The sequence below is a fragment of the Tamandua tetradactyla genome, chromosome 4 (genome assembly GCF_023851605.1).
Source record: "Tamandua tetradactyla isolate mTamTet1 chromosome 4, mTamTet1.pri, whole genome shotgun sequence".
NCBI classification, from domain to species: domain Eukaryota; kingdom Metazoa; phylum Chordata; class Mammalia; order Pilosa; family Myrmecophagidae; genus Tamandua; species Tamandua tetradactyla.
The window spans coordinates 139996126-140018462 of NC_135330.1; the positions used below are offsets into that span (position 1 = coordinate 139996126).

The 22337-nt window shown below is 32.9% G+C and overlaps 1 protein-coding gene across 4 annotated transcripts in view; it reads right to left on the reverse strand.

Annotated features, from left to right (window-relative positions):
- Positions 1–1655: 1655 nt before the first annotated feature.
- DIS3 (DIS3 exosome endoribonuclease and 3''-5'' exoribonuclease) overlaps positions 1656–22337 on the reverse strand; it is a 29099-nt gene continuing 8417 nt past the window's right edge. For 3 of the 4 annotated variants that reach the window (XM_077158413.1, XM_077158410.1, XM_077158412.1), the window contains exons 5-21: positions 20792–20959; positions 19785–19949; positions 18525–18638; positions 18285–18422; positions 17575–17721; positions 17084–17200; positions 16647–16748; positions 15609–15673; positions 15431–15515; positions 13938–14065; positions 10884–10970; positions 8427–8583; positions 3988–4202; positions 3713–3881; positions 3444–3602; positions 2550–2672; positions 1656–1886 (exon numbers count right to left, since the gene is read on the reverse strand). In XM_077158413.1, the coding sequence (XP_077014528.1) occupies positions 1803–1886; positions 2550–2672; positions 3444–3602; positions 3713–3881; positions 3988–4202; positions 8427–8583; positions 10884–10970; positions 13938–14065; positions 15431–15515; positions 15609–15673; positions 16647–16748; positions 17084–17200; positions 17575–17721; positions 18285–18422; positions 18525–18638; positions 19785–19949; positions 20792–20959 (2223 nt within the window). In that variant the 3' untranslated portion in view covers positions 1656–1802. The remainder of the gene's footprint in view (positions 1887–2549; positions 2673–3443; positions 3603–3712; positions 3882–3987; positions 4203–8426; positions 8584–10883; positions 10971–13937; positions 14066–15430; positions 15516–15608; positions 15674–16646; positions 16749–17083; positions 17201–17574; positions 17722–18284; positions 18423–18524; positions 18639–19784; positions 19950–20791; positions 20960–22337) is intronic. The other variant, XM_077158411.1, reaches the window with a different exon arrangement.

Below are 22337 nucleotides of genomic sequence, written 5' to 3' on the forward strand. Positions count from 1 at the left end.
CTGTGTGATTGTGAAAACCTTGTGTCTGATGCTCCTTTTATCCACCTTGTCAACAGACGAGTAGAACATATGGAATAAAAACAAATAATTGGGGGAACAAATGTTAAAATAAATTTAGTTTGAAATGCTAGTGATCAATGAAAGCAAGGGGTAAGGGGTATGGTATGTATAATCTTTTTTTTTCCTGTTTTCGTTTTCTTTCTTTTTCTGTTGTCTTTTTCTTTTTCTGAATTGATGCAAATGTTCTAAGAACTGATGAATATGCAACTAAGTGATGATATTGTGAATTACTGATTATATATGTAGAACTGAATGATCACATGTTAATGTTTTAGTTCATTTGTTGTTATTTTTTTTAATTAATAAATAAATAAATTTAAAAAAGAAATTACTTCATATGATAGTATTTAACTTATAGGATATCAAAAAGAAAAGTGAATGTCATACACAGATTTTGCAGCCTCAAAGAAAGGGTTAGTGCATTTTCAGTTCCATGCATGATAGCTGCATCATATAAGATGGAAGTATGACTTTGTTATTGTCTTTTTATGGAGATCATGTGTAATTTTAGGAGATGTCTATGGGTGCCAAGTGGACAAGGGAGGGATTGTGATGGTTAATTTATGTTTCAACTTGGCTAAGTTATAGTATCAAGTTATTTACTCAAACAGTAATCTAAATGTTGTCATGAAGGTATGTTGTAGAGTTGGTTAACATCTACAGTCAGTTGACTTTTATAACTAAAGGAGATTACCCTTGACAATGTGAAAAAGCCTCATCCAAAAAGTTGGAGGTTTTAAGAGCAAAAACTGAGAATTCTAGAAGGAAGAAATTCTGTCTCAAGAATGCAATATACAGTCCTGCCTGAGTTTGAGCCCTCCACCTGCCCTACAGATTTCAAATTTGCCAGTCCCCACAATTACATGAGACAATTTCTTAAAATAAATCTACACATACATCTCATATTGGTTCTGTTCTCTGTAGAACCCTGATATTAATGTCCTTCCAAAATTACTTTTTTACATAATATGATATATACATGCAATTTAAAAAGAAATTAATGACCTGCTTCATATTTCACAAGTAACATGATATAGACATTTGGTGCCATTTTTAGTCTTTGAACCTTAATGCCTTATTTTGGGGAGAGATATTTGACCTAGAGGTCAAGGATGATAATTATCACACTGAACAGCAGCTGCTCAAGGATCACTAATAATAAAATATGGGAGGCTTGTTAACACAGTAAGGAAACACTTAACATAAGTTATATAAATTAAAGATGGCAAGGACATTAAACATCAGATCATGACTTCACTGTCTTGAAGTCTAAAAATTGCTACACCAAAGTGACAGCTTTCCAGACTTATAAAAGACATTGTTTCTTCTAAAAAGGTTCTATTTTACTCCTTAATCTCACAAAACCATAAAAATGAGTTCTTTTCTACCAATATTAAATAATCAAATTACTTAGGCAAAATTAATTTGCTCTTCAATGAGCAGATGAGTGCTCCATTTAAATGATCTTTAACAGATTCCTGAAGTTGCTATCCTGTCACTATTTAAGTGATGGATCTTCAATTGAATTTTTCTGCATAAATAGTTCTGTTCAATCCAGAAATGAAGTAGTAAGATGGGACAGACACACTCAACAGTTCAATAAAAATGCAAATTTTTAAAATTATTAAAATGCACTTAAAAGTAACAAACTGTATCACACACTTCTTAGGCTTAGAAGTGTTCTTTCAAGATTTTCTTAAAAAAATGGAAAGCAATCTTGTATATCTTCTTGTTGGACAACACTATTTTCCAAGCTTCTTCTTCTTTTTCTGTGGCTCATTAATATCCATGTTTGAAATATCAGCAGGAATGCTTATTCCTGGTATCTAAAATAATACAAATGGGGAAAAGTAAGGTGATTAAAAGCATACATTAAGAAATAAATCTCAAACTCTTTCTCCCCTACCCTATTGTCACTTTCAAGTTTAAAAGGATGCACGATGGGGGGAGAAGAGGGTTAATAAAAGTTTTACATACAAAGTAATACTGGTTCAGATACATAAAAGGTAGACATGGTTCAGTAAGTGAGAAGAATATCATTTGGGAATTATGTTTTTAACAATCCCAGTCCTCCAATTTGTTATAATAGAGGCCCTGTGATTTACAGATCATTACAGGTCTCTGTTGGATTGGGGCAAGACAAAGGTTAAGCACCAGCCTCTTAGGCAAAACCCCTACAGTTTATCTTAATCTGTACAACTGCAATTTCAAAACTGTTAAAAGAGAAAAAGGACCAGGTAGCAGATAGGAAAGACCTCTAATATAGGTACCAAGGGGAACTCAGAAAAATTCCAGATGTCTGGAATTCCATGACCTAGAGAAATGAGTAAGAAAATAGGATTTGCTATGCAAGTATTTGGCCTCCATAACACTTATGGGGTCTCCTCTAACATTAAATAGAAATAACGTATATCCATATCCCTCTCTTTCACAAAATATGTACTTCTGCTTGTTCCATCCCAGCATGCATATTATAAACTTGGTCTTACCTGTGGTTCTACCAGAGACATTCGAATTTTCTGATGCTGAAGATTAGATGAGTCTAACATGATTTTCACTTTAACTTTATCGAATATATGGAAGACTGTATCTTCTATTTTAAGTGAAGGTATCTAAACAAACACATATTACCATTCTTAATTGCTTTCCTATACTTGTGGCTTTGTTCCAATTCTTTATATTTTATCTTTATAGTAATTAGTTCATTTAAAAATTTAAATTAAAAAAATACTTCATTATTGATAAACTTCAAGATATTCTTTTATAAAAGAGTATAATTAAATAAAAGTTAATCTAGTGGCCTCACTTAAATAGGACTGATTTATATGCATAATTACATTTTTTTAAGTTTTTTTTATTGACAAAACAACATACAAACATGAACATTCTTAACATATGTACATTCATTATTAAAGTTAAATATTCATTAATCTCAGGATTATCACTCCATTAATTAGTGAAGTTAATTGCTGATCTGCTAGGAGAGCATAAAGGTACTACAGGTTGAGTTTATCGTTTAAGTATTCTCACAGTTGTAATTTAGTAAGGTTAGGGGAGTAAAGAATATGTCAGATAAGAGACATTGTAAATAGGTTTAAAAAAATCTCTTTCCTATAAACATCCATTTATTCCTTTACTTTAATCCATCTGTCCACCTATGGCAAAACTTAATCCAAGTTTTCCTTAGAGAGAAAAAGTTTACATGGTATAAAAGAAAAAAATCACAACATATGCATGTTGATAAATATGCTGAAGTGAGAAATTGTGAGTAAAATCTGAAAGTTAGGGAGCATATTTAAATCTGGATTTTCTGGCATGTGTTTAGAGATTTAATTTTGTAGGGTACAGAAAACACCAAAACAAAAACATAAGAAGTACTCCACCTCATCATCATAAGTAAGCCGTGACTTTGGTTTGTCCTTTTCTTCAAAAAAGACTGTACCTTCTAAGCCATACTTTGGGATTAATACCACAATAGCATTCTTCCTTACAAAGAGAATATAGGCTTCTTCACTTATTATTCCTTTGCTTTTGAAAAATAACTGTAAAACATCATACAATATTATTAAAAACAATCTTAAAATATTTTGAAATGAAATTAAAAACAAACAAAATTTCACCTCTCCTAGCAATATTGGTAGAAAGCAAATACCTGGGTATGAAATGCCACTGATGCGCGCTGGGCATACTGAGCCATTTTGTGCCGGAAATTGAGATTTTTACATAAATCTGCAAGCTTGTGCTTGTCTGTCAATTCTGGATAAGTACAGTCTGCTCCAATAGCCACTGCCAACAACCTATGAACAATGATGTCTGCATATCTAAATATATGAAGGAGAAATAAGAACCATGATATGTTAGCATCAAAATGCATTTTTTTAATTCAAAATTAACTCTTTTCTTTCTCCTTTAATTTCATAAAAGTACCTTCTGATGGGTGAAGTAAAATGTGTGTATATTGGTGATGCTAAACCATAATGATGAAAATCGTTATCCATTCCAGAGCAGAAGTAAACAGCTTGCATCATACAGCGAGTGGCTAATATTCTCAAAAGAGTGTTTAGATATGGGAAAGCAGGAGATTCTGCCTGGTCCAAAGAGTCAGCCAGAGACTTTGCTGTATCAGTCTTAATTTCCAAATTCTCCAAATAAAAAGAAAAGCACAATATTAAACATTTTGCAAATCAATTCCACCATGTTTTTAAATATAACCAGATTGACAAATAGTGTTTTTGACCAGATAATCAACGTTTATGCCTTTCATCTTTAACCTAGAAGAACTAAAAATAAATTTATAACTAATAACTGTTTCACGCAACTATGAAGTTTCAGAAATTTTTAATGTTTTTAAAGGTACCGAAGGATAAGCAAAACTGAAGACGTTAAGTCAAAGTATTAGAAGTGAGTTTTAGTAAGGTAAAAAAAATTATTGTTTGGATCAGCGTAATTAAAAAAAATTCATTACTGGAAAAGGGTATAGAAACTTGCCTTACATTAATACTCATTCACATTACAAACTGTAGTCCAGTTAATTCATCTATCCTTTTATTTACACACGTCCCACTTTATCTTTCCTTTCTGCCACCAACAAACGCCCATAAATCTACCGAATACTTTCGAAGCTTCATCACAGACAAAATGACTTTTATGAACTTGACTTGTTACAAACTAACCTCTTTACTTAGCTATCTCCTGCTTGAATTTAAGCCACATGTACTCAAACCAAGTATGTCTAAAAATGAATATATAATTTAGCTCCAGAACAATCTCAATACCCCTTATAGCTTAAAAATGGCAAAGTGATTCATCTGGTTAGCAAGCCAGAAACCTGGGAGTCATAATCCTTTGTATTTATCAAATCTTGACAGTTCTATCTCCTAAAAATTCCCTAGTCCAGCCACTTCCCTTAATCCTCATAGCTGCCAACTTCCTAATACAAACTACCACTATCTCCCCAATTAAACCAATATGGTAAACTCCTACATGGTCTCACCACTTCCGTTCTTGCCTCCTCTAATCAATCTCCACATTACACCAGTAATTGCATGCCCTTGCTTAAAACCCTTTGATGCTTTTCTACTGTTATTTTTCATAACATTTTTAAAAGTTGAGGTATAATATACTTACAGTAAAGTGTACCTATCTTACATGTAAAGCTCTCAGCCAAAACAACCCCTTACCAAATGTCCCCATCTGAGAGAGATAGTGACTATGCTAACTTCCATCACTGGTTGGACCTGTTCATTTCGTATGAATGGATTCATAAAACACAACTCTATTTCTAAAAAAATGTACTGTTGTAACATACATAAACATAAAATATTCTCATGTTAACCATTTTTATGTGTCTCAATTACATTCATAATTGTGTGCTACCATCAACACTATCCATTACCAAAATTTTTTTCATTACCTCAAAAAAGAAACTCTGTACCCATAAAACAGTAATTCCCTATTCCCTTCTCCCTGGCCCCTGCTAACCTTGAATCTACTTTCTGTTTCAATGAATTTATCTATTCTAGATGTTTCATGTAAGTGGAAATTATACAGTATTTGCCCTTTTGCATCTGACTTTTTTCATTCAGCATGTTTCGAAGGTTCATCCACATTGTAGTTGTAGCACATATCAGAACTTTTTAACAGCTGAATATTTTGTTTATCCCTTCACATGCTGATGGACACTTTGGTTGTTTCTACCTTTTGTCCACTATGAACAATGCTGCTAAGAACACTAATATACAAATATCTGTTTTGAACCCTATTTTCATTACTTCGGAGCATATACATATATATATACCAAGAGGTGGAACTGCTGGGTCATATTATAATTCAATGTTTAACTTTTTAGAAAACGACCAAACTGTTTTCCACAGCAGCTGCACCAGATTACATTCACACCAGCAATGCATAAGGGTCCCAATTTCTACTCATCTTCACCAACAATACATCCCCCACCCCACCCCACTCAATATTGTCTGTGAGATTCATCCAAGTTCTATATAGTAGTAGCTTGACTCTTTTTGCTGTTTATTGCCAAGGATTATTCCACTGTACGAAGAATTTATCCAATCTCCTATTGAATATTTAGGTTATTGGCTACTATGATTAGAGCTGCTAAGAACAGTCTTAAACATGTTTTTTGGTAGATATATGCACCTACTTCTCTTGAGTATATCCTAAGTGCGGGGTTGCTAGGTCACAGGGCAGGCATACATTTAAGTTTTGGTAAACAGTGCCAAACATTTAGTGGTAGGTATTGCTGTTTGGTAAAGCCTAGATCCTTACAGACTATGAAGCTAGCTTTTCTTTTAGATTTCAGATTAAATGTCCTTTCTTCTGATACCACTCCTGCTCTTTCCCACCCCCACCCCTACATTCTCTCCAAATTGAGACATAAACAGTTGTACTTTTGGAAAGCTATTCAGATTATTTTTATGCACTTCAATCGAGAACCACTCAATTTTTGTCCTTAGTGGATCCAATAGAAGAGAGTAAATCGTGTTTTAGTCACTCCCTCTGAAATGTTTATTATTAAAGATTGATAAAATTTTCTTGACATACAGAAAAAACAGTATATAAAATGGTATTTATGGTATATTAAATATTAGCATAGTAATTCTAGCTTCCTCAACTCGTCACAGGATTTTAAAGTTGGAAGGATCCTTAAATGTCTTCTAATTCAGTGTTCATCAAACCTGATTATTGAAATTATCTGGGAAGACTCTTCGTTTTAAAATTTAAGGAAAAAAACAAAATACAGAGTAAGAATAACACAACTGTGGAGAACTTTTTCTAAACAAATTCCAAAGTCCAAATCTAGACCTATATTAATTTATCTTCAAGGATGCCTAAGACCTGCATTTTTACAGAGCTCCGAAGTGATTCTGCTGACAAATCAGATTTGAGGAATCACTGACTCATTATGCTTTTCCACTTATGTAGGTATTTTCTCTCACACCCTTGTCACAGGTGATCTATATTCCTCTGTCTAAATATTTCCAAGGATGGGGACTTTACAAGTTCATAAAGAAACCTGTTTAATTACTAACAACAACAAAAATTCACTGTTAAAAATTCTTTTGATATATTATGAGCTAAAATGCTTTTTATCTGTATTAGATGGGATGGCAGCAAAGATTTTCAGTGTTGGGAAGGCAGAAGGCTCTTTTTTAGTTTCTTATTATTTTTTCTCACGTGGGCACAACACATCCATATCCAGATACTTTTCAATCATCCACACTGAGCTTAAAATCAAAGTATGTATGAGGGGTGCACAGGTGGTTCAGTGGTAGAAAGCACGCCTTTCATGCTGGAGTCCGGGGTTCAATTCCTGGACCATGCACCACCTCATAAACATGCATCCCTCCCCTCTCCCCCCCAAAACATCGATGTATGTATGGACTCTGCAGGTATTTTCTATGCAGATGTTTTCCTTCCTTCAAAGTTGTAACAAAGGCCAGAACCACATACAATTGTACTGGTCACTCTACTACTCAATGAGAAAAATATTCTGATTCACTGAACTAAGCTACAGAGAGAGGAGAGTAAAAAATATTTAAATCCTCCCCTTTCTCTACTCAGGTCTTACAAAGAAATAAGACAATGAGAGAAAATCCTCCAATTTACAGCATACGCAATGGAATATAATAGTGAGAAATTGATAGTGGTAGGCCAACTATAAAGGTCTGAGCCAAAACCATGGACCAACATCATCCTTTCAGAATGAAGCTCTGAGATCCAGCACTATTACTTCCAGCTATCTTCTGACCAGGAAAGATGGAGCCTAAACAAGTGATTTCAGGGAAAACCAATGTAAGACGCAAATTACCTCAAGTGTAAGCATGCCTAAATAAAAGTCTATGAACCAAGGGCAGGGGAAGCTAGGAGCTAGAAAATGGTGCCCTTTTAATATTTTTCCTTTTTCCATGAACCTAGTAAATAGACTTCTTTCTTAAGCTCATTACATAAAGGCAGCTTAACTGAATTGAAAAACAAAAACACATTATTTATAAATCTCAGAAATTAAGCAGTTCATAGAAGCCATGAGGCAATCACAACATGAGGAATGTGTGTATGGCAAAGAGAGAAGGAAGAGCTTATTCTGTCCATGGAACTACAAATAATAAATGATATCTGCCTTTAGCTCGGCTGTCCTTAGGGGAGTGGCAAAAAACATTTAAGGATTTTATGAAGCAGTGATCTCCATGTGGAAAGAGATGACCTTACCCAAATCAGATTTTTAAAAAATAAATATTTTTGTCTTGAGAAACAATAAAGCTTTTATGGAGATGTGAATATAAACTACTTAGTGCAATGGATAAATCACAACACAAATACAGAAAATTTTTCAAATTATAGGAACTTACTTTGGACTTGGCTGCCTTAACAAGAATTTCATAATTTGATGGAGGAGGAGCAGGATGTTTTCGAAGCAGAGCATGTTCCGAAAATTCTTCGTGAATTTTTTTTGCAACAGAGATATTAGCAAGTAACATAAATTCTTCCACCATGGAATTTGTTTCTCTGCCATTGGAAAAAGAATTAAATAAGCAATGAAAATCTGAGATTTCTCTATTTTATTATCCATTTACATGTTACCTTTTCCATGAACAAGGTAATGGAAGCATTTCCTATGAAATCATTCATATGTGTGTGTGCAAGTTATTTCTAATTACTTGTGGCTCTTTCATTCCTCAGCTACTATGCCAACAACCACTCCTGTCCATCTACTGCACAAGCAAATCTCATGCTAGAGGAGACTTTACAATTTGCACTCAAGGAAAATAAAAGTTTTACCAACTCTAGTAATATGTATCACCTACTAACAAGCATTTTCAACCTCCTTTTATTGGTTCAAATCCAAACAGGTATTTAACAATAAGTCCACAAAAAGTAAAGTTTACTAAGACATTTAGGCCATATAAATTTTGGCTTAAAAAATTAAAATTTTCACCAATGAGTCACTGCAATGAAGAGATCATATTTACAGTTACTAATCTGGGAGCTTATTGTAGACAAGACATTGCAAAGCTTTCATTCAAACACATACATATATATGTGTGTATATGTGTATGTGTATATAATGAAAAATGTTCCCATACAACAGCCCTGTATTGAGAATGAGTGACATTATCCTCTTGCCTGAGGTCAGAGTTATTATGAGTATCAGGATCCTAGTTCAAGCAGTCTGACTTTAAAACTCTTAACCAAAAATATATTGGGTAGATGGACATACTAGTGGTCAATGAGATGGGGGGGTAAGGGGTATGGCATGCATGTTTTCCTTTTTCTTATTTCTTTTTCTGGAGTTATGCAAACGTTCTTAAAAAATGATCATGGTGATGAATATACAATTTTCTGATGATACTGTAAGCCACTGACTGTATACCATGTATATGGAATGTTTATATGTTATGAATGTGTTTGCATGTTGTTTTTTCAATAAAAATAACTAAAAAAAAAAACCTTAACCAACCTGATACTGCTTTTCATTCTCTATACAATTATTCTGTTTAAAGCTTAATTTAAAGCTTAGTAAACTCTGCCTTCTATTTAGTGCTTTCCTTCTCCCAAGTCACTGAACATGGATTATTAATCTTTCATTCATGTTTCCATTTTTAATAGCAGTATCCTGAAACTAACTTCTTGACTTGGTTCTAAAGTAAATTAATATTTTAAATATTAGGAAGACCTCTGCTCATAGCTTTAAAAATAGAGCAGGGGGGCAGGGTAGAATTCTCGCCTGACATGTAGGAGACCCGAGTTCAATTCTGAGTCCATGCACTTCCCCAAAATACAAAACAAACAATCAAAACAAACAAACAAAAACTCAACAAATGGTGCTGCAATAATGGGATACTCATACGGAACAATAATGAAATGTGACCCTGCCATACAGCATACAAAAAAAAAAAAAAATACAGTGATAATATCTTAGGAATGTGGTTTTTCTTTCTCTTGGTAAGAAGAAATGGGTGATGCTTCACTTGGCAAAGCAAGAATCAACATTTTCCACAAAAAGCTCCAAATATTGGGCTCATTGTTAGTGTTAACATTAGTTACGTTTCCCCTAAGGTATGCACTGTGCACTATTTTATCTCTAAATATAAGATATGTACCTAAGTAACAGATCTGAGAACACTTCCCTCAGGTTTTTAACCCTTGGTCATCTACTAGAAAAGTAAAAATGCATGATTTGAGAACGTATAGAAAAAGAAAACACAAAAAAGAGGCCTCATCTCTGTGAATTAATAAATAAAATCATTGCTTCCTAAATCTTAACTAAACCAATAAAAAAATAACAGTAACAGCAATTTGAGTACTCTTCACAATACCACCCGAGGGAGATACCATTACTAATCATATTTTACAGATGAGTAAACTGAGGTACAGAGAGGTGAAATAATGAATTCAGAATTACTGTATCGATTAAGCAGAGAAAGCACAATTCAAACCCAGGCAACCTGGCTTCAAACCCATGGTCTCAACCACTATTTTATCCTATTACAATATATCCCATACATAAGAAATTAATCAGAGCAATGTTCTTTTACTTATTGTAATTATTACTAGCCACTAACATACCATACACTAAGACAACCAATTCAAATTGGAAAATATTTTTACTACAATAGCAATCCCAGTTTTATGTAAGAAAAGTGAAAAATTGAGGTCATTTTTACTGTTTTATATTTCTTAAGTCAAGAAAACCCACAGAAATCATAACTTTACTACATACTCTAGATATAAATAGGGTTTATTACTACATATACTACATATTAAAAATCAAAATCTTATCTACTGCACATAAAAAAATGCTATACCGAAGTTCCTTGGTTTGCAGATCTATGGGATCATGTGTTTCACTGTCCATGTGGAATCGAACTTCTGGGGAAGAAAGAGTCAAAGCCCTAAAAAAATTTAAAGAGGTAATTTAGTCAAATGTGCCAATAACAAAGCATACTGGAAATTACTATTTAAAATAGTACATGACTATAGCAAATGTGTAACAGTTCTTCTTCTGAAGGCTTTATGACTGTTAAGTTTTATGTTCTATTTTTGTGAATGGTAATATTTTACATCTCAAGTACATTTGACAAAAGGACAACAGCAGCACAAACAACATCTGTGTTTTTATTCTTCTGAGGGTTTGAATATCATCTGCACCCAAACTATAGATTTTATTGCACTATTTGGGCCACTTATAAAAGCTTATAAACGATGAGTCACTTACAAAAAGGTGACTGGTAGTATTTTACATTTTAACTGAAAACAATGTATCGGAGTGGGGAGAGGATGAGGAGAGGCAAAAGGAGAGCTGCCATGGGTAAATCATTACCATCAGAAGATCCATAGTTCAAAAGTACCATCCACACAGATTCAACCAACAGACTGGAATGATATCTTATACCACTAATTTGTACTAATACTGATGACTCCTAACAACTGAGGTGTAAGTATCAGATAATATACTGTGCTAAGTGCCTTACATGTATGAGTCACTTAATGAGTTCTCAAATTTTCCTTTAAAAACCAAATTTCCCAGAATTCTCACCTGCCATGCCAGAGACCTAGCTTCGATTCCCAGTGCCTGCCCATGTCAAAAAAAAAGCAAATTTCCCCAAAGCAAAGTAAATCTAATATTTTTTTCACTACTTTTATAAGGTCAGCTTCCCATCAATCTAAAACTAACAATTTTAATGAGATTGGGTAACCATGGGCAATCATGGAGTAAGGAAGAAAAAAGAGGGGGAAAAAAATGAAAAGGGGCAAATTAAGTGATATTCTGAGTCCTTTTCATCCTCAAGTCCACATCTTCATAAGAAAAGCTGCAGAAAGAATAATGGTGAGGTAATCTCAACAAATATCCCTCTTGAGCTATGCAATAATTTAAACAAAGTTCTATATCAGATCCAATGTGGTTTTTAATATATCTTCACCTAAAAAGCCCTGTATACTGATCAATTTCAATTGTTTTTTCTGTCTACAACACTTAAATGGTTATGCTCATCCAGGAGTACTCACCCTTTAAAAAGGCAAAAGATATCACATATTGTCTACTGATCATTTTCCCCATTGTCCCTAAAACAGAGAAGATTCTAGGACACATGTTTTTTTTTTAACATGGGCAGGCACTGGGAAGGATATATGTTTTATAGATGACCTACTACTTAGAAATTTAAAATATAGACTGCTTTTGAAGTTAAAAAAAATCTTTTTCCTGCCCTAATTATGAGAGGCTACATTACAAATTTATATCTGTTAATTTATACTGCCAAAACAAATATAGCTTCAAAATATATTTTATTTCCTTTGCTTCTGAAGTGATTCTAAAAAACATCTTTACACAAACTTTTTTTAATGCCTGGTATAAAGTAAACATTCAATAAAAAATATTTTTTGAATAATGCCATTTCATGTGTCACAAATATATTTATATCTTTTCTTACAACATAAGAAGAAATAGGATCTAATTACTTTTCAGCGTTGTTGCAAACAAAGAAAAGAGATCTACAAATTCTGAATAATTCACAACAGAAACAGAATTTTACATTTTTTAAGAAATCCAATTATGTTCCTCTTATTTACACCTAAGTGACAAGTTGAGGAACAATTTTGATCTTGGTTTGATAACTTTCATTGAGTTGTACTGCATCTAAATCCATCTTACTGGGCGGGCCGCGGTGGCTCAGCGGGCAAAGTGCTTGCCTGCTATGCCGGAGGACCTCGGTTCGATTCCCGGCCCCAGCCCATGTAACAAAAAACGGAAAAACAAAATACAATAAAACAAGAAAATGTTTAAAGATGTTTCCCTTTCTTCCTTCCTTCCTTCCTTCCTTCCTTCCTTCCTTCTCTCTGTCTTTCCTTTAAAAAAAAAAAAAAAAAAAAAAAAAAAAAAAAATAAATCCATCTTACTCAAGTTTCAAGTTTCATATTTAGGAACATAGGAAAAATTCTCAGAACACTGGAAAGACAATGGAAAAAATAGAGATAGGCATGGTTCAGCAAAACTTTCTAGTGCTCTCTGTAGTTATGTGAAGGTTCTATTATTTGTGCTGTCCATTAAGGTACCCACTAGCCACATGTGGCTTCTGAGTACTTGATATAAATCTAGGTGACTGAGGTACTGAATTTGAACTTAAATCTTAATTAGCCACATGTTACATAACAGTACAGACTGAGAGTCTGTGCTCAAGCCAATCCAAACACAGCTTGTGAACCTACCCTGTATGGGCACAGGAGTCCCAGAAACAGATACCAACATCAGAAAAGTTCATGTATTTGTTTTCCTTTATTTCTGATGATGTCTTTCAAGAACCAAATTAATTTCAGCTACTTTATTTCAAAACATCTGGGTTGGTACACCCTACCTGAAAATTTCTGTTATTCAACAGACAATGCCATGATATAACAGTGAACACCAAATCTGCCACTAGCTATCATATCTTTGGGAAGACTGCTTCTGTGTAATTTTCAGTTGCTTAAAAAATGAAGGGTTTTGAATAAACTCTCAATTCCCTTATAATTCTAAAGGGCAAAGAAGACATCATCTACTTTTATTTGAAAAGTAGTGATCTGGAAACAAATTTCTAATTAAAATTAGAAACAATTCATAAAAAAAAGTCTTAAATTCTTGCCTTCCTGGAATTCTTCAATATATTTAACTCATTTTAGTTTTTAGCACATATTACAAGAACAAAACTGAAAAAGCAGCACTTCAGAATCATTTTGCTAATATTTAATAGGTAGCTACTTAAGAGTCTTAAATTATTAATTTGTCATTGTCCATGATAAAACACTTTAAAGAGCCCACAAGTTATCTTAATACAATGATAAATTAATTAAATCACATCTTAATAGATATTTTTGAAATGTACCCTTTTTCAATTCTTCGTTTTTTCAGAATTTTAGCTAGTTTATTTAGCTCACGGAGACTAGCAGTAATATCATCATTCATGGATGCTGAATCAATTCTCATCTGAGCTTCAGCATACGTAAGAGAAGCCTAAAACAACAACAACAAAACTATACATTAATATAATACATATAAATTATAAAACTGGTTTAGTGTGTCCTCATACTGCCACTACATAAAATCCATGATTTCAGAAAACTTAAAATCAGTAACAAACTAGAAATTCAGAGCTATAAGATTTATACATCACATCTATCACTTCTGGTCCATTAACCCTTATCAGAGACATTATTCAACAAAAGCAAACTTATTTCAAAGTAAAATGGCAGTTTTGCTAGTAAAATGTTTAAATTTAATTATTTTCATATTTTAATTAATGTCTAAATATTTAGGTAAGGCTAAAATAAAATACAAAGGCAGGTTAGATCTGTTCTCTGACACTAACTACAAAGTGAAACCCCTTCCAGATGATCAGTACTTGCCTATTTACTGGCAAACAATTAATACACTATTGTAGACATTTCACAAGAAATCTATTAAATACCCAAAATTAAGTATCTAAAAATGGGAAAAATGGTGGTAGAAAAAATTTAAACAATCTCCAATGAAAAACAACCCAAATATGTAAGTAACCATCATTTTTTTTAACTTATTTAAATTGGTAGGAGAGTTAATTAATAAATAAGGGCTAAGGGTTTCCCTTCTAAAAATGTTTTATGTTATGTTCACTAAATTTTTTTTCATATTAATTCTGTTTTACTGACCACATCTGGGAGAATTATTAACTCTCTGTATTTAAAAATATAAATCTTGGAAGGCGTAAATCATTTCACACATCACTAGCTGTCAGTCTATTTTTTCCCCCAACTACCAGTTACTAAAATCAAAAAGAATGACATTAAAGGGAGAGAAAAAGTAGGTATGTTTGGAAAGCGGATCATTTGAAGAAAAGGGGCTTAGCGTACCTTGGAGAAAGACTTACAGCAAAATGAGAGAGAACATAAGGGAATTTGGGGAGAAGTTTAGTACTTCTCCAGTTTAAGACAAATTGGGTCCTATCTGTCTGAAGACAGATCTCAGGCTAGTTCTACTGGGATCCAACTATAATTTATAATACAGTTTCTATGAGAAAATGTGAGGATGAAGAAGATGGTGTATACCCTAACTGAAAACACCAACCATCTGTACGCTGGGACATCTTCAATTACTGTGGTTCCTGAGTTAGGGCCAAAAGTTGTCTATGTGGTCTTCTCAAGAATATAGACTTTGTACAGTTTCTGAATATAAGACAACACTAACCAAACTAATTTTTGAGCAGAGACCTGAAAAAAAAGTAGATTTTGCAAGCAATATTGGGGGAAAAATTTAACTTAAGCTGAACTTTTTCCAAGCAGTCTAGAATACTATTGAAAATACTAAAGATTTTAACCACTAAAGATTAACTGTGAAACTAACCTTTGAATTAATGGCACTTTTCGTAAACCTTGTTTTTAAGATTTCAGCATTGTGATTCATTTCCCAAATACATGAAAATGCCAGCCTATTGGGGGACAGGGGATAGACAGTACTTGTTAATGGTAATCAGTTAAAATATTAAATAAAATGTTCTCATGAAAAAAAAAAGCATAAATACCTGTCTACATCACATCTTAAGGAACACAAGTTAGAGCTAAGCAACTCTGGAACCATGTCAATCCTCTGTAAGAGATTTAAAAAAAAGAGCCACAAATCACTTAGCCATATCCATAATTTTATTTGAGGTTCTATTTTCAAAGAGTATCACGGAACAAGAGAAAAAGGAATGTTTTGATCTTGCAACCAGAACAGAGGAAAATGCGAAGTAAGTCTGTTCCTAGAAAAGAAGTTAGACAAAACTGTCCTGGAAGGGAAGCAATGAAAGAAAACTAGACTTCATGTCAGTGGATCTACAATTTAGTCCTAAAATAATCACTTAGTTATTCCCCAAAAGTCTGAAATCTCTGTCCTTTATAATAAGTTTGTACTAGGTAATTGCCATAAGTTTTATTAGATCTATGACTTGATCTTTTTCCAAATTAATACAACTTTTGGTATTTTACAAATATTTAAAAAGGGAGACTTAATTTTTATGGAAGAAAGTTACAAGGAAGAATTTTAATGACTAATCCATAACAGACTAAGCTTAACTTTCCCCTCTACTTTCACAATTTTTCTCTTTAAATGTATGGGGACCCTGCATAAAGAAGAATAATATAAGATAACTTGTGACAAAATAGACTCATCACTTTAACTTTATAAAAAACAGAAAACACATTTTAGTTATCCATAGATAATGAGATAATGCTATAAAATAATTTATATTTCAACTACATCTTCTTGTTATTTGAACCACTCAATAACAAAAAACATTACAATATTTTAACTAATTTAAAACCATTTTAGTTTACGTATTTCCTTTAGCTAACTCATATGCTATTCCAAAAGGTGACTGTTCAAGTTTCAGTAAGTGCCCATGATTGTTACAAACTAGCTATGCACAATTAACAATAGTTTTCCACCAAGTTTCACTAAATTCTGAGGTTGTCCTTTCCTCAGGAAACACCTTCTGTGATTTTATTAAGAATAAAATACATCGTGAAAAAAGTTAAAAGCACATATCAAAATTCCATTTTAAATTTGACACATTGTTTACCTTTTCACAAAGATACACAGTTGTTCCTCTTCTGGCTGATTCTTGATCCAAAGCATTTCCAGGCCTAATGAAATGGCTAACATCAGCAATATGAACACCAACCTTAAAAAGAAAAAAAATAAAAGATGTCAATATGCTTAATGGAGTACATGTACTAGCAGGCACCAGGAACCGAACCTGGGTCCTCTGGCGTTGCAGGCAAGCATTCCTGCCTGCTGAGCCACCGTGGCCTGCCCCTAATGGAGTTTTAATGAGAAGAAATCTAACTAAATCAGGCACATCTATCTTTTCAACCTTGGATAGGTCAGTTTCAGCAACTATAACTACTACGCTTACAATGTAGTGACTCACGAACAGAAATTCTATATTGGTTCAAAAGTAAATGGACTAAAGAACAGAACCAGATTTAGATAAGACAGTCTTTACAACACAAATACCTCCAAGTTTCCATTTCCGAGTTCTCTACAATGTAGAGCATCATCTATATCAGTGCATCCTGGTGGGTCCACACTACAAATACACAGATGCCTCAGATCTTCCCGGTTTTTCATGTCCTAGAAGATAGCACATTTATAAAGAAACAAACAATTATTTTGATAGTACTACTGCAAATGAATTCTTGTAAAAGCAACAATATCTATATAAAACAACCTTGTCTTATTTTCACAATGATAATCAGGCATTACAATTTCAATTACTAGTTCACCTTTGAAAAAACTTAACAGATGCGAGTGTCAGCTCCTTAGAAAAAATTACCTTTGAGTAAAGAAGCAGATGGTTTTTGTGAGACTCAAGAGTTCTTTACTTAACTAAATGCAGTGGGGCGGGGACACTACTGTTTCTACATATTTAAAAACACACATAGGAATTAAACAAAACTAGCTCATATATGATAATTTGTAGTCATTAAGAATTCTTTTTGCCTTACCGTTTCAGTAATACTCCAGGGCATCTTTGGCAGAAAACTAAGAACAGCCTGAGAAAAAGGCTGATGGGGAACATCATGCTCAAGTAACAAAACTTCTGTTTCAGTCTCTTTATCTCCAGCGTCGCCTAAATTTTTTACAAAGTGTCCCTAAGATAAAAAAATATTATTAGAAGGGCATATTTTCCAGCATTTTCAAAGAAAAGGTATATGTTGTTATAAACTTAAACTATTGAGCATTCATATATCACCTTGATGTTTGTAAATGTTCCCATACTTTCTTTTTTAAATAAATTAAATTAAAATTGAAAATGCCAAGACCTCTCAAGTAATTTATGATGGAGATTTCATTCAGGGGCCAGTTCTTGAATCACAAAACATTTATTTCCCATTATTTTTCAATAATTCCAATGTGCTTCAAATAAAATAGTTCTAAAATGTGTTTATTAGTATATATTTAGGTCCCAAAAATCTTTTCATGCTATGACTAATAAAAGTTATTTGTTGAAAACTTAAGTAAAAGTGACTATATAATTAATATTGAAATTTCACAAAGTTGTCTTCCAAATACTTTTATTAGGCAACTTTGTGAAAAATCCCTAAACTTCGGTACAAATTCTACATAAAAGTAGATTTTATTCTCATTAAAGAAGTAACTATATTCCAAGTCCTCAATTAAATATCATAGAATGAAATTTAACATTTAAGCTTACATTTGGATATCTGGAATTTCTGGGCCAACCATCAATAGCAACAATAATTCTTCGTCCTTCTAATATGGAAGCCTGTCTGGTTTCTATCCGAATCCGAGGAATTCTCCTATCAGCAGGTGTAAAGAGATGTCTTCTTGACTAGAGAAAATGAGGAAAAAAGTTTTCTCACACACACATATCTAGCATGGGACAGAGGGATGGCTTTAAGTTCTGTACATGCTCAATTACATATATACTTACCTCCTTAATATCAGACTTAGAAAGCATGCCACAATATGGTCGCCAATTCCGTTTTATTATTCCTACAACTCTACCAGTAGGCTTTAGCATTTTTTCATTTACAGTAGTCTTGAGCTGAAATTTAAAAGTAAAAATCTTCAGTTATTTTCTAATTACAAGCAAATTCTTCTCTCCAAAATTAGAATGTTTATGTATGCTAATATATTCAGGTATTAAATTATGGCATCAAACTAAAGAATCCTGACGCTTCAAAATTCTAAGCAAGAGCATACTAAACTATTCCACATGGTTTCATAATAATAAAGCATTACAAAAGCAGACAAACAAAAATATATATAACTGAATAAAGATGGCAGAACTCAATTCTTTTCAGTCTAGTATGAGGATTGATTTACTGATTAAAATACAGGACTGGGAGTTACTAGCATTAACTGGGACTAGCGTTTTAGTACTAGTTTGTATTAACTAGATGTGTGGCCATGGGTGACTAGTTCCCACTTGGCCTTTATTAAAGAAGACATGAATTTTTAAAGGTTTTTCTTTATTCAAAAAAAAAATCCCAAATAAAGTGTTTATTACTAGAAATATCAGAAGGATTTTGTAGTTATATTTTATCTCTTAACACTCTCCTACAGCCTGGACTCTTCAAGGATGTTACAGTAAGACTACACAGTACTGAATATAACCTATGGAAAAAGAACTGATAACGTTGTATGAATTCCAAATATTTGTGTATTTTTGTACTTATAAAATCGGGAAATAATTAAAGAGGTCATATCAGGTAGACTTTAGCTCTTAAGAAATAACTGAAAGCATTATTTTTATAATAAATACTATGGGAATAAAAAAGGAATTAGTAAACATACTCAATTATAAGAGTCCAGAAGTATATCTGTTATATTAAGGGAATCAACATAACATAAAGGCATTTGAGAAAATTTCAAATTTGTAATTCCTTAAAACCTCACTAATTCAGATCACATACATTAAAGTCATAGATTTCCGAATTCATACTCAAGTTAAGTATTTTTATATTTAAATCCATTTACTTGAACAAAATAAGACTCTAAAATTAAACTACTTAAAAGCTTAGAGGAATAAACACCAACAGTGTGTTTGATATGTATTAAACCTATTGAACTATAATTTTATTCAATAAATCTGAAAGTAATGAAACTTGTTTAACTCCTTTAAAGCTAACACATTAACTAATGATACAAAGCTACACAAACAGAAAAATAAAACCTGCTTGTTTCATACAATGCATTCTTTCTCCTCATCTTTTGCCACGTCATCTTCATTCTGACCTTCATCGTGTAAAACCACAGAAGATGGTGCTACCCACTGACTTTTGGGGAAAAGCTCCACAGCCACAATATCTTCATGGATAGCTCTGTTTAAATTTTTAAGTCCTTGTACGATTATCTGTTTAAAACAGCAAATGGCATGTGCCCAAATATTTTTAGTGGCAATATAATTATGGGAAGTTTACCTAACAAAAGTTTACATATAATCTGAGTATCTGTATGTATGTATACTTTTCCTCCTTTATATACATAAATAAAATATAAAATATATTCATTTCCTATATATATAAAAGTATAGATACATACATATGTGTGTGTGTGTATGTGTGTATGTAAATGTTGTGCCCCTTTATTCCAACATCGTAAGTGCTCACTACTGGGTAGGGAAAAAAAGTTCAGGAAATATGGATTGTGTTCATGACTACCAAAAACTCTTATACTAGCACTAAGAAATCTTGGGTAAACTAGTTAACCTCTTTAAGTCTCAATATCCTTATGGTAAAATGAAAGAAAAAAAAGTTGTATAGTCTGGGTTGGAGATGAAACGAAATGTAGCATGCAAAGCAGTTAGAAGAGTATCTGGCAAATAGTGAGTCCTCCAAATACAGTAGCTATTTGCTTTAAGGTATGTGAAGCACGTTGACACAATTATATGCTATGAAAATGCTATTTAGCATAAATAATCATAATATATAAAATAGAAGCATCCTATTTTTTTTGTTTGATTGATTAGATTTTATTCTCTTACATGCAGGTTAATAGAAAGTTTTTTTTCATTCAATCACCAGTTCTCTAAAATGGTAGTTAACGCTACTACCATCTAAGACTTCCCATATAACTGTTCTCGAGCTGATAAACTGGGTATGGCAAATTTAAATCCTCATATAAATTTTAAACACTTATTAAAGATATGGAACAAAAAGTATCATAGTATATAAAGGAATTTATCCACACACTTGCCTCTTTATTTTCTTCAGTGTCTCCGTGAACCCAAATTGTAGCTTCTAAGTAATTTTCCCTACTGGCTCTAAATGTTCCTTGAAGGTATGTACCAGATTTTATGCCTTGTTGTAGTTTACTTAAGGGAAGATGCTCTGAAAATATTATTTTTCCACTCTCTATTTCATTCTGTGGAGTAAGCAAACCGAGTTAGTAAGTCTTCTGGACACTCAATATACAACTATTATTACTATCAGGAAATTTTTTTAAAAATCCATTCACATTATGGTATATATAACTGTAGAACGTGAGAGAATAGAGCACAGTGAGAAAAAAATGCTTCCTATTCTTATGGCAACTCACACAAATATTTCGATTCCATTACACATTTATTTGTTCACCACAGATGTACCTCATTTTCCCTCCCAAAATGAACATGATATAGCTAGCGACAAAGTGAGTAAGCGTGTAGTCTCAACTCCATGAGAAGATAAGCATAAGCAAAACTATTTTTACCTTGACTATTTTAAATAGCTAATGGGGGGAACTGCTTGAGCTCTACCACAATACCTGTCATGATTCTCAAAGACCTCAATATCCAACATCCTGACTACTTGGCTCTTTTAACTTCTTTCCTAATTTCCCACATCTTCCACCTTCAAAGATGATTTTATACCATCTACTTTTTTCCTTAGCCCTCCAACTCTCTTATTTTCCCTCCTCATTCTCAACCTCCATACTGACAATTACAGTCAGTAGAGAATTATTTTGTCTTACCACCAAAAAATTTGCCAACCCATTTGCATCTATAGCAAAACCTCAGCTTTCCTATAACAATGAATAGAATGTCTCTTTCAGTCGTGCACTATTCAAGAACTTTGGCCAGCAATTATCTTCTTTCAGAAATAAAAAATTTTCCCTCTCTATTGTAACATTTCCACTATTATACAAACTTATAATAATACGATGTATTAAAAATAAGTAAATTTGGGGTTCCCTTTTAGACAATGACCTGATGCTCTGTTCCACTTCATAACAAACATTCCCCAAATTTCTAAAATCTCTATATTATCTACTTTACCTCCATGCTCATAAAACCACTATGATCAAGCTTTCCTCCCAAGTCAATGGAAACCATTATTATCAAGACCACTAACAATATATTATTTTGACAAATTCAGTGGTCCATTCTCAGTCTTAGCAGAACTGAAAGATTTCATTTTGTTCTTCCTGGGACACTTTAGCATTCAACTTAACATTTCTACTCCTAAGTCTATACCAAAGAGAAAATACATGTCCAAGCAAAAACTTGGACACCTGCGTTCACAAGAGCATTATTCATGACAGCCAAAAAGTGGAAACAATCCAAATGTCCATCAACTGGTGAATTTGTATAAATAAAATGTATATATCCATACAATGGCAAATTATTCCATAATAAAGAGAAATGGGGTACTGATATGTTATGATATGGATAAATTGTGAGACTATTATGCTAGGTGAAGGAAGCTTTCACAAAAGACCACATATTATACAATTTCCCTTACACGAAATGTTCAGAATAGGC